This window comes from Hemiscyllium ocellatum, chromosome 4 (genome assembly GCF_020745735.1).
Source record: "Hemiscyllium ocellatum isolate sHemOce1 chromosome 4, sHemOce1.pat.X.cur, whole genome shotgun sequence".
In the NCBI taxonomy this organism is placed as follows: domain Eukaryota; kingdom Metazoa; phylum Chordata; class Chondrichthyes; order Orectolobiformes; family Hemiscylliidae; genus Hemiscyllium; species Hemiscyllium ocellatum.
The window spans coordinates 87,776,087-87,789,652 of NC_083404.1; the positions used below are offsets into that span (position 1 = coordinate 87,776,087).

Here is a 13,566-nt window from a genome sequence, read left to right on the forward strand (position 1 = left end):
TCCCCCAAGTCCTTCCTCCCTACCTTTTATCTTAGCCTGCCTGGCACCCTCTCCTCATTCCTGATGAAGGGCTTATGCCCGAAACGTCGAATTTCCTATTCCTTGGATGCTGCCTGACCTGCTGTGCTTTAACCAGCAACACATTTTCAACTAGGATCATTAGAAGCCCAACCTGACACCAGACTGGTGCAGCAATTCAAACAACCAAGGTCACATATCAAGCTGTATAACGACAAGACTCATGAAATGCCTAGTTAAGCTGACCATCAGAAGATGACGATGAGTGGAATATTGACAATGTGAACATTCTGTTTGCTGAGCATTAGTGTGCATTAGCACAGCAGGTCTGCCCCAGTATCTGTACAGAGATAAACAAAATTAAGATTTCTAGTCCAATATGCCTCTTCTTTGGAACCTAAGAGAGGTAGAAATGTGATGGATTGGTATGCTGTTGATCAATGGTAACAGCAATGAAACAGGAGAGATCAGATGATGTTTAGACAGCAAAGGAACTTAGAGATCAAAGATGTCATTGAAGAGAAGGAAATTGGAATGAATCAATTCCTGGGGTTTGGAATGCTTTTGGGCATTAACAATAGGACTCCACTGCATAGTTTTATCAACAAACCTCCAGAGCTAAATACAGTAGCTTGAACATGTGCCCACCAATTCCTGCATCAAAGGCTGACAAACAAAGGAATTAGCCATATTTATACCTATTTCTAAGGCTCAAAAGATGGTTCAAATGCGAATCAAAGAATAGACCGACTTATAGGTGAAAATTGACACGTTAAAATTAGACCTCTGTAATGTTGAACTTACTTTATACAAAGCTCCACCATTAATCATTGCATTAAAAATATGTAACTTGTGATATCATATTATATTATGTCATGTGAAGTTGTCAGCATATTTCAAACTTACCTACCATAAGGTTCCCAACTCCAAATTAGGGTTTTCCATTGTCCCTGACTCCTCTAAGGTGTGGTGAAACACGGTGCTTACCAAAATAGACCTTATTCCATAAAGATAACAGAGGTCTAAACTAGAGACCCTTACAATGTAGTAGGCAAGGATGGGAGTGTGGTGTTTGGGTTGCCACCCACACCCTTATTCCTTGCTCTAAAAATCCGCACAATAGGAATGGAATTGGGAATTGCAGACTCAGTCATGCCTGGCTCTATTTCAACATCAGTGCGGGAAATCTGAAATCCCATCCATCCTACAGTTAACTGAATTATACTGGGTTCCTGGAGCCTCTAATAGCTGCTTATCAGACTGAAAGCACGATTTTACACCCATCATAGTAGGGAATTCTTTCCTCAGATCCAATCAGAGGCCAGGTGCACTCCAGTACTCCAGTCCTTTGAGACAATAGATTGCAACATTGAATTGGGATTGGAGTCAATGTTTAGGGGTGCCACTGGTTGTGAAGCTGGTGTTTTTTGGGTGGAGGGGTGGGGGGGGGTGTGGAATCTCACTGGCATTAAAGCCTTCAGAGGGCACCCTGCAATGGGCCCAGGAGACACAATATGAAGCAGATTCCCTGCCCCTAACACTTGTCATGCACAGAGAAATCTGCTTTGCTACTATGCCAGCCACATGGTGTGGACACCTCTTGCTTGTTGGTTAAATTCTGGTGGTAGAAGCATGAGGCAGCATGTGGGAATTAATTTCTTTCTTAAAGGCCTCAACTGACCCACTGATGGTTGGGCTGCTCAATCCCACCCCTATCATTATGGGTTAGAGGCAGCACACCACCTGCTGGATTTAATAAGTCAGTTCACCTTCACAGCTGCCTGCAGGGGAGTGTAAAGCCCAGTCCTGAAATGGGAAAACCCAAACTCTCCCTGTAGTGATTCCTCAGGAGCTTGGTTTGGCAGTACTCAAACAACATGAGGTGTTTCTGTATGTGCTTGAAACCAAGCTGACTCCACAAATTCTTGAATCAAGGTGAGTGATCAGTGTTTATGCAATCTTTGCAATCTGAATGAACAATTTCAGTTCACTGGCATAATTTATTAGTACTGTGTTGAATTCTATTTCAAGAATAGCAGTAAAACTAAAAGCTAAAGGTGTAGTCTTTCTCTCATGACAAAACCATGTGGTCAAGGAATGGAATTCATTCAGTTTTTCTTAGACCGAGGTATTATGAGTTACAAATGCACATGGAGTTGATAGAACTTAGGTACAGAGCAACGATGATCTAACAGAAAGGCTTAAGGTATTGAATGGCCTAGTATAATGTTCCTATGAGAACAACAGCTTGTTTCAATTTAATACTTTTATATGTCACAAAATGTCCCAAGGGCACCTTTCATGATTGTTTTAAAACAAACATTGAAATTTGACACCAGACTGCATGATGACCAAAGCTTGGTCAAAGAGAGGCTCTAGTGAGTTTCTTAAAAGAGGACAACAAGGTACAGCAGTGAAAAGTCATAAGGAGGATAGGCAGTTAAGGCACATCCCCAGTGGTGGAGTTAAAATTGGGGATGTTCAAAAGGTCAGAGATAGATCAATACAATTTCTTGGAGTGTTGCGAGGTAATGGGAGATTGGAGATTTAGACAAGGGAAAGACCATGTTGGACTTTGGAAATGAGGAAGAGCATTTTAAAATCAAAGTGTGGTTTGAATGGGTGAGACAACATCGATCAATGATCCCAGGAGTAATAGGTGAATAGGACTTGTTTCAAATAAGATCATGGGCAATAGAGTTCAGGATAACCTCATGTTTGCTGTGAACAACTCTTTCAAAGATCCAGATGTGCTGATGAATCTGTACCTTCTTTAATATAATTGATTTCACGTGGAATTGTAACTTGGTACTGACTTTATACAGAAAAAATTACTGAATACAAAATCTGAAAATAAACACAAAAGTCACATTTTAATCATTTATATTGCAACTTGTAATGTTTCTGGAGCCAGGTGATTTGAAAGTTAGAATGATCAATCTCACTGCTGGTTGGAAAACTGGTGGTACAGATCAGCCACATGTTGTACACTCATCACAACTGCAGACAACTGAGAAAGGAAACGTGAAGGTCATTTCATAAATGACTGATCCACTAATACCAGGTTCTTTTCAAGCAGTGAAAGATAAAATCTATACCAAAGAGCTTCCTATTAAGCATGTAATTAAAGATTTTTACCATTTGGTTTTGGAGGAAGAGTCGGAGCTTGGTTTATTAGTCCTATGGGACCTGGAGGGCCTGGTGGACCAGGAGGGCCTTTTGGTCCTGGGGGGCCTTTTGGTCCTGGGGGCCCTGTAGCTCCTGGTGCTCCTGGTTGACCTGGTTGCCCTGGTAGTCCTGATGGACCTAGTTTGCCAACAGGTCCATCTAGACCCGGCAGTCCCATGCTCCCTTTAGCTCCTGCTGCACCAGGTCTTCCATTTGAACCTTTTTGTCCTTTTATGCCAGGAGGGCCTCTATATCCTTGACTTCCCTTCTCTCCTCTTGATCCAGGAGGGCCTCCAGAACCTTTTGGACCCATCGGTCCAGGTTTTCCGACTTCTCCGCGATCCCCTTTTTGTCCTCTGGCTCCTCTTGTGCCACTTGGTCCTTGTATTCCTTTGTCACCTTTCGGACCTCTTGGGCCAGGAGGACCTAAATGTTTAGTAAAACAAAGAAGTTAAAATTTTTAGTACGTGTTGTGGAGAGAGAAATTAATTTATTGAACCTATGTCCATCATTTCTGAGAAACTTCAGTTCTAGGAACCCCCTATTGCAATTGGTTATGCAGACTGGATGCCTTTGTGTTGTCTCAGTTAACACAATGCAACTAGATTTTAACTCAGAATGGCAACCTGTGCACTGATTATGCAGGTCTCATTAATGTTATGAAAGTTGTCCTCATCAGACCGCCTCCTGCAGTGCAGTTTAGAAATTCTTTTCCAGGAAGTGGATTTTGCTGACTAGGCCAGTAGCTATTATCCATCCTAATGGTCTTTCAGAATGTAATAGTGAGATACCTTCTTGAACCAAAGCAGCCCTTGTGGTTAGGATATACCCACTGTACTGATTGGAAGGGACTTCCATGATTTTGATCCAATGACAATGGAGGACATTTCAAGTCATGATGGTGAGTGGCTTGGAGGGAAACGTGCAGGTGGTGGTGCAGCCACGAATCTGCTGTCCTTGTCATTCTAGGTGGTACAGATGGTGGATTTGAAAGGTGCTGTCAAAGAAACTTTGGTAAATCAATGCAGTGCATATTGCAGATAGTACATGCTGTAGCCATGGCACATCGGTGGTAGAGATGTAGACATTTATGGTGGTACATTAGGGCATCAAGCAGGTAGCTTTGTTCTGATTAGAGTCTAACACTTAGGCAAGACTTTGGATGCATAGAATAGGGTAGCAAAATGCAGGGGATGGGGACAATCAAAATGTAAAGCTGGTTTAAGGAACAGATATTTTGTGTCCTTGATTGGTATGTCGTGTCAGGCAGGGAGGAAATGATAAGGTAAGGAAACTGTGGTTTACTACAGAAATTGTATCTCATTAAGCGGAAGAAGGAAGCTTATGTGACGATGAGGCGAGATGGTTCAGATGAGGCAATGGAGACTTACAGATTAGCTAGGAAGGATTTAAAGAGGGAGTTAAGAAGAGCAAAGAGAGGACATGAGGAGTCTTTAGCAGGCAGAATAAAGGAGAACCCTAAAGCTTTCTATAGTTTTGTGAGGAATAAAAGGATGACTAGGGTAAGAATAGGGCCAGTCAAAGACAGAAGTAGGAAGTTGTGTGTGGACCCTGTGGAGATCGGAGAGGTGCTAAATGAATATTTCTCATCAGTTTTCACTCAGGAAAAGGAGAATATTGTAGAGGAGAAGAATGAGATACGAGATATTAGACTAGAAAGGATTGAGGTTAGTAAGGAGGAGGTGTTATCAATTCTACAAGAAGTGAAAGTAGACAAGTCCCCTGGGCCGGATGGGATTTACTCGAGGATTCTCTGGGAAGCTAGGGAGGAGGTGGCGGAGACTTTGGCTTTGAACTTTGAGTCGTCATTGTCTACAGAGTTAGTACCAGAGGACTGGAGGATTGGAAATGTTGTACCCTTGTTCACGAAAGGCAGTAGAGATGACCCAGGTAATTATAGACCAGTGAGCCTTACGGCTGTTGTAGGAAAAGTTTTGGAAGGGATTATAAGAGATAGGATTTATAATTATCCAGCAAGCAACAATTTGATTGGAGATATTCAACATCGTTTTGTCAAGGGCAGGTCATGTCTCACAACCCTCGTTCAGTTTTTTGAGAAGGTGACCAAGCATGTGGATGAGGGTAGGGCAGTTGACGTGGTGTACATGGTCTCAGTAAAGCCATTGATAAGGTTCCACACGGTAGGCTGCTGGAGAAAATGCAGCGGTACGGAATTGAGGGTGATTTAGCAGTTTAGATTAGAAACTCGCTTTCTGTAGGAAGGCAGTGAGTCGTAGTTGATGGAAAATATTCAGCCTGGAGTCCAGTTACTAGTGGTGTGCCACAAGGATCTGTCTTGGGACCACTGCTGTTTGTAATTTTTTATAAATGACTTAGATATAGGCACAGGTGGATGGGTTAGTAAGTTTGCAGATGACACTAAAATTGATGGAGTAATGGACAATGTGGAAGAATGTTGTAGGTTGCAGGGGGGCTTGGATAAACTGCAGAATTGGGCTGAGAGGTGGCAAATGGAGTTCAATGCAGCTAAATGTGAGGTGATTCACTCTGGGGAGAACAACAGGAAGGCAGAATACTGGGTCAATGGAACGATTCTTGGTAGTGTGGATGTGCAAAGAGATCTTGGAGTCTATGTATATAGATCCCTGAAAGTTGCCACCCAGGTTGACAGTGCTGTTAAGAAGGCGTGTGTTGTGTTGAGTTTTATTGGTAGAGGGATTGAGTTCTGGAGCCGTAATGTCATGCTGCAAATATACAAAATGCTGGTGCGGCTGCACTTGGAATACTGTGTACAGTTCTGGTCGCCCCATTACAGGAAGGGTGTGGAAGCATTGGAAAAGATGCAGAGGAGATTCACCAGGATATTGCCTGGTTTGGAGGGAAGGTCTTATGAGGAAAGGCTGAGAGACTTGGATCTGTTCTCATTGGAAAGGCGGCTAAAGGCGGCTAAGAGGGGATTTGATAGAGACATATAAGATGATCAGAGGATTAGACGGGGTGGACAGTGAAAGTCTAGGATGTTGACGTCAGCTTGTATGAGGGGGCATAACTACAAATTGAGGGCTGCTAGGTTTAAGACAGTTGTCGGAGACAGATTCTTTACTCAGAGAGTGGTAAGGGCATGGAATGACCTGCCTACCAATGTAGTTAACTCAGCCACATGAGGCAGATTTAAACAATCCTTGGATAAGCACAGGGATGATGATGGAATAGTGTAGGGGAATAAGCTTAGATTAGTTCACAGGTTGGTGCAACATCGAGGACCGAAGAGCCTGTTCTGCGCTGTATTGTTCTATGTTCTAAGTATAGTGTATTCCACCACACTTGTGCTGGTGGAAGGCTTTGTGGAAATTGAGTTGTTTGAGTCAGAAATTCAGTCTCTAACGTGCTCTTATAGTCAAAGTATTTATACAGCTCGTTTAGTTCAGTTTCTTGTCAATAGTCTGCCCCAGTATGTGGATAGTGGGGGATTCAGCTACGGCAATGCCACTGAAGATCAAAAGTCACATGACACCAGGTTATAGTCTAACAGGTTTATTTGAAATCACAAACTTTCAGAGCGCTACCCCTTTGCCAAGTCACTTGATGAAGGGGCAGTGCTCCAACAGCTTGTGATTTCGAATAAACCTGTTTTACTATAACCTGGTGTTGCGTGACTTTTCACCTTGTCCACCCTAGTCCAACACTGGAACCTCCACATCATCAATACCAATGAAAATCAATACCAATACCAATAAAAGCCTCCTGCTAGCCCATTGATGGTTGCACTTGGCGAAAGATCTTAGGCCCACCGAGCTGAACAGGGTGGGGAGGAGCATAGCTGCTACTCCCACCTCATATTAAAATAACCACTGCTTTCCTCCTTCCCAATGCTGCCACTGGTTCCAACTCTATTGAAACAAGGTCCAAGATCTAAGATTGGTCGCCTTGGTACTCACATTCAGGTCCATGGGATAAAATCTGCACTAATCCCACACACTGAATTTGGAATCCCAGAATGTTGCAGATGTTTATTTGTAGAATAACAGTAAAATTATTAAGAAAGCTGTGACCCATCAAGGTCTGTGCACAACAATCCAATCTTATTCTGTCCCACTACATATCTCTACATACCATACTGAATGCCTATATGGATAACTGATCCAGTTCCTTCTCAATTTACTTAGATTTAATGACTTTTTCTGCTAATCTTTTTCAATTCTCCTGTCAGAGAAAAATATGTGAGGTTTGAGAAGATCTTGTAGCTCAGGTTGAGGTTCTAGATGTAGGTTTGCTCGCTGACCTAGAAGGTTCATTTCCAGATGTTTCATCACCCTCCTGGGTAACATATTCAGTGGGCCTCGGCAAAACACTGCTGATGATTTCTGCTTTCTACATGTTTGGGTTTCTTTGGGTTGGTGATGCCATTTCCTGTGGTGATGTCATTTCCTGTTCTTTTTCTCAAGGAGTGGTAGATGGGGTCGAACTCCATGTGATTGTTGATAGAGTTCTGGTTGGAGTGCCACGCTTCTAGGAATTCTTGTGTGTGTCTCTGTTTGGCTTGTCCTAGGATGGATGTGTTCTCCCAGTCGAAGTCGTGCCTTTCCTTATCTGTATGGAAGGATACTAGTGAGAGATGGTCATGTTGTTTTGTGGCTAATTGATGTTCATGTATCCCGGTGGCTAGTTTTCTGACTGTTTGTCCAATGTAGTGCTTTTTTACAGTTCTTGCACAGTATTTTGTAAATGACGTTAGTTTTGCTTGTTGTCTGTATAGGGTCTTTCAAGTTCATTAGCTGCTGTTTTAGTGTGTTGGTGGGTTTGTGAATGACTGACTGACTGGTATACAGACAACAAGCAAAACTGATGTCATTTACAAAATACCATGCAAGAACTATAATAAACACTACAATGGACAAATGGGCAGAAAACTAACCACCAGGATACATGAACATCAACTAGCCACAAAACGATATGACCCTCTCTCACTAGTATCCTTACACACAGATAAGGAAGGACACCACTTCGACTGGGACAATACATCGATCCTAGGACAAGCCAAACAGAGACATGCATGAGAATTCTGAGAAGCATGGCATTCCAACCAGAACTCTATCAACAAACACATCGAGTTAGACCCTATCTACAATCCCCTGAGAAAAAGAACAGGAAATGACATCACCAACCCAAAGAAACCCAAACATATAAATAGAAAGCAGAAATCATCAGCAGTGCATTGCCCAGAGGCCCACTGAAGATGTTATCTAGTAGGGTGACGAAACATCTGGAAATGAACCTTCCAGCTCAGCGAGCAAACCTACATCCAGAGAAAAAGGTGTTCAATGATTTTTTTAAAAAGTTCATGCTATTGCATTGTATAATCTTAGAGATTACCATGAAGAAAGCATTCTAACATATAAACTTAAAGTGTGGGCTCTTGTTGTGCAATGGTCGTGTCCCTGCCTCTGAGCCAGAAAACATAGTCCAAACTACTCCAGAGGTGTGTCATAACATCTCTAACAGGTCTCTCCCAAAATGTGAGATTGTGGTCAAACACTCAAATTTAGGTTATGTTAAACTTAAAATTAAAAGCCTTAACTAGATTGGGTCAAAATTCAAAATAAATTAATTTCATTATTGTTTTGAATAATTAACAGAAATATACCTTGAAGAATTGTGAAGTTTTTAATCAGCTGAGCATGCTTTGTGTCGACAAGTTTCATTTCTTCCATGATCATAGACAAGTTGCCAATCTCAATATCCAACCTGGCCTTCATTATACCTTGCTGTGCTTTGAGGAGAGAGCTGTCTGTTTGGACACTGTCCATATCATTGGTCAGGATTGTCAGTTGGTCCGCATGTTGATTTAATGTATTGGTGCAAGTGGTTTTTATATCATTCAAATTGCTTGTCAATGAACGAAGATGTTGCACAGTCCAACTGATGTTCCCTATAATACTACTGATATCTCTCTCATTTACATCCATGCGCACTTCAAGTTGTTCAAAACTGGCAGACGTTTTGTTTTCATGAGCTTTTTGAAACTGCTGCAGATCCCTGAGACTCTCTTCGTGAATGTTAGCCATGAAACTGGTATTTCCCATCTGTGAACTCAGAGTGTTTAGCTGATTACTCATATCTTCCAAAGTATCACTATTACCAGTCACCATGATTGAGTTGTTCATTGCTTGCAATTGTAGATATTGCAGTTTCTCTTTCAGCCAGTCTGTGTCTTTTTGTGCTTGAAGCATAGTGTGTTGGAGAGCCTGCCAATCATTCCTTATTTTCTGGATGGACTGACTGGTATCATCAACAGATTTTTGCAATGCATTGAATAAATCTCTTTGCTGGATCTGTGTCTGATTTAACTGACTGAGATTTATCACTGCATTGCTCTGAGACTTGGTTTGCCTTTGTATGTCATTTTGCAGATTATCAGAGAGTTCTTCCAAGTTAGTAATGTAACTACTGTATGTCAATAAAGTCTGGTTTATGTCTCTGATAGATCTTGAGTTGCTATCCAACAAAGTTTTCAGAGCGTTGTGGTTGGTTGTCATTGATTGCTCAGTCTCTTGTAGCTTGTCCAGTGAAAGTTTGTTTTTGGAAGCTTTGTCTGCAATGTCATCAAGTTGGTTCTGAAGAAACTGGATATCTGTTTTGAATTTAGACAGTTCTGTCGTGGTACTTTCATCTTTCACACCAGTCTGGTCATCTAGAAGATAAGATACATGACAAATGGGTAATCACAAAGGAGAACAGTGCAGCAGGTGAGGTTAAAACAGTTTTCCTTCTTTGATGTTTAACGAACACTAAATTTGAATAACCGAGGTGTCACTGGGGGAGCACTTTGGAGCCAGCGACCATAATTCTATTAGCTTTAAAACAGTGAAAGAGAAAGGATAGACCGGACCTAAAAGTTAAAAGTTCTAAATTAGAGGAAGGCCAATTTTAATGGAAATGGCAAGAAATTTCAAAAGTTCATTGGAGACAGATGTTTGCAAGTAAAGGGATGGCTAGAAAATGGGAAGTATGTTCCTGTTAGAATGAAGGTGGTAGGTGTAGGGAATGTTGGATGACAAGAGAAATTAAGGTTTTGGTTGAGAAAAACAAAGACGCATATGTCAAGCATAGACAACAGAGTTGAAGTGAATTCTTAGAAGAGTATAAAGACAGTAGGAGTATACTTAAGAGGGAAATCAGGAGGGCAAAAAGGGGACAAACGATAGCTTCAGCAAATAGAATTACGGAAAATCCAAACGGATTTTATAAATACATTAAGGACAAAAGGGTCACGAGGAAGAGAATAGGGCCCCTTAAAAATCAGCAATACTGCTGATGTGAGGAACCACAGGAGATGGGGTAGATACTAAACAAGTCAGGGGCATTAGTCAGGGGTAAATGTAGGGGAATGGGTCTTGGTGGGTTGCTCATTGAAGGGTCAGTGTGGATTTGTTGGGCCAAAGGGCCTGTTTCCACACTGTAGGGAATCTAATCTAAGTATTTTGCATCATTGTTTACTGTGGAGAAGGATATGGAAGATATGGAACAGTTATTGCGAGTGATGAATAAATATGTCCCTCTGAGACAGGCAAGAAGGGGTAAGATAAAGGAACCTTGGATGACGAGAGCAGTGGAGCTTCTCGTCAAAAGGAAGAAGGTAGCTTACATAAGGTGGAGGTAGCTAGGGTCGAGCTCAGCTCTAGAGGATTACAGGCAGGTGAGGAAGGAGCTCGAAAATGGCCTGAGGAGAGCCAGGAGGGGGCACAAGAAAGGCTTGGCAGAACGGATTAGGGAGAACACAAAGGCATTTTACACTTATGTGAGGAATAAGAGAATGGTCAAGGAAAGAGTAGGGCCGATCAGGGATAGCATAGGGAACTTGTGTGTGGAGTCTGAGGAGGTAGAGGAAGCTCTAAATGAGTTTTTTGCTTCTGTCTTTACAACAGAAACAAACTTTGTAGTGAATGAAACCTTTGAAGAGCAGGTGTGCATGCTCGAATGGATAGAGGTAGAGGAAGCTGATGTGCTGAAAATTTTGTCAAACATTAAGATTGATAAGTCGCCAGGCCCGGACCAGATTTGTCCTCGGCTGCTTTGGGAAATGAGAAATGCAATTGCATTGTCACTTGCGAAGATCTTTGCATCCTCGCTCTCCACTGGAGTCATACCTGAGGACTGGAGAGAGGCAAATGTAATTCCTCTCTTCAAGAAAGGAAATAGGGAAATCCCCAGCAATTACAGACCAGTAAGTCTCATGTCTGTCGTCTGCAAGATGTTAGAAAGGATTCTGAGGGATAGGATTTATGACCATCTGGAAGAGCATGGCTTGATTAAATGCAGTCAGCATGGCTTTGTGAGGGGCAGGTCATGCCACACAAACCTTATTGAGTTCTTTGAGGATGAGACTAGAAAAGTTGATGAGGGTTGAGCTGTGGATGTGGTGTATATGGACTTCAGCGAGGTATTTGATAAGATTCCCCATCGTAGGCTCATTCAGAAGGTCAGGAGGAATGGGATACAGGGGAATGTAGCTGCCTGGATACAGAATTGGCTGGCCAACAGAAGACAGCGAGTGGTAGTAGAAGGAAAATATTCTGCCTGGAAGTCACTGCTGAGTGGTGTTCCACAGGGGTCTGTCCTTGGGCCTCTACTGTTTGTAATTTTTATTAATGACTTGGATGAGGGGATTGAAGGATGGGTCAGCAAGTTTACAGAGGACACAAAGGTTGGAGGTGTCGTTGACAGTATAGAGGGCTGTTGTAGGCTGCAGCAGGACATTGACAGGATGCAGAGATGGGCTGAGAGGTGGCAGATGGAGTTCAACCTGAATAAATGCAAGGTGATGCATTTTGGAAGGTTGAATTTGAAAGCTGAGTACAGGATTAAGCATAGGATTCTAGGCAGTGTGGAGGAACAGAGGGATCTTGGCGTGCAGGTACATAGATCCTTTAAAATGACCACCCAAGTGGACAGGGTTGTTAAGAAAGCATGTGGTGTTTTGGCTTTCATTAACAGGAGGATTGAGTTTAAGAGTCGTGAGATCTTGTTGCAGCTCTATAAAACTTTGGTTAGACCGCACTTAGAATACTGTGTCTAGTTCTGGTCGCCCTATTATAGGAAAGTTGTGGATGCTTTGGAGAGGGTTCAGAGGAGGTTTACCAGGATGTTGCCTGGACTGGAGGGCTTATCTTGTAAAGAGAGGTTGACTGAACTTGGACTTCTTTCATTGGAGAAAAGGAGGAGGAGAGGGGACCTAATTGAGGTATTCAAGATAATGAGAGGCATAGATAGTCTCTGGCTATCGATTCTATTTCCCAGGCCAGAAATGGTTAACATGAGGGTCATAGTTTTAAGCTGTTTGGAGGAAAGTATAGAGGGGATGTCAGAGGCGGATTCATTACACAGAGAGTTGTGAGAGCATGGAGTGCCTTGCCAGCAGCAGTTGTGGAAGCAAGGTCATTGGGGACATTTAAGAGACTGCTGGACATGCATATGGTCACAGAAATTTGAGGGAGGATCAATGGTCGGCACAACATCATGGGCTGAAGGGCCTGTTCTGTGCTGTGCTGTACTGTTCTATGTTCTATCTATGTTCTACACAGAACATGGGAAAATAAATAGCGATGTCTTGACAAATATCCATGTCACAGAGAAGGAGGTGCTGAACAGCTTAAAACAGATAAAGGTGGATAAATCCCCAGGACCTGATCAGGTATACGCTAGAACTCCGTGGTAAGCTAGGGAAGTGATTGCTGAGCCCCTTGCTGAGATATTTAGATCATCGATGGTCACAGATGAGATGCCGGAAGACTGGAGGCTGGCCAACGTGGTGCCACTATTTACGAAAGTTGGTAAAGAAAAGCCAGAACTATAGACTGGTGAGCCTGACATCGGTGGTGGACAAGTTGTTGGAGGGAATCCTGAGGGACAGGATTTACATGCATTTGCATAGGCAAGGACTGATGAGGGATAGTCAACATGGCTTGAGACATGAGAGATTGTGTCTCACTAACTTAATTGAGCTTTTTGAAGAAATAACAAGGAGGACAGTGGACATGATCTCAGTAAAACGTTTGACAAGGTTCCTCATGTTTAGCAAGATTAGATCACATGGATTACAGGGAGAACAAGCCATTTGGATACAGAACTGGCTTAAAGGTAGAAGACAAGGGTGAAGGTGGAGAGTTATTTTTCAGATGTGAACATACGAGGTATAGATAATAAGTTTGCAGATGCTACCAAAATTGGAGGTCCAATAGACAGCAAGAAGATTACCTCAGACTACAATGGGATCTTGGTTAGATGGGCCAATGGGCCGAGAAGTGACAGATGCAGTTTAGCTAAATGTGAGGTTGCATTTTGGAAAGGCAAATTAGGGCCGGACATATATATCTTATGGAAAGGTCCTGGACAGTGTTG

General features: G+C 42.5%; 1 protein-coding gene across 3 annotated transcripts in view; it reads right to left on the reverse strand.

Moving 5' to 3' along the window:
• The window catches only part of colec12 (collectin sub-family member 12), a 210,468-nt gene that overhangs the window by 32,840 nt on the left and 164,062 nt on the right, over positions 1–13,566 (reverse strand). For all 3 annotated transcript variants that reach the window (XM_060823598.1, XM_060823594.1, XM_060823599.1), the window contains 2 exons: positions 8,813–9,859; positions 3,157–3,612 (listed from right to left, as the gene is read on the reverse strand). In XM_060823598.1, the coding sequence (XP_060679581.1) occupies positions 3,157–3,612; positions 8,813–9,859 (1,503 nt within the window). The remainder of the gene's footprint in view (positions 1–3,156; positions 3,613–8,812; positions 9,860–13,566) is intronic.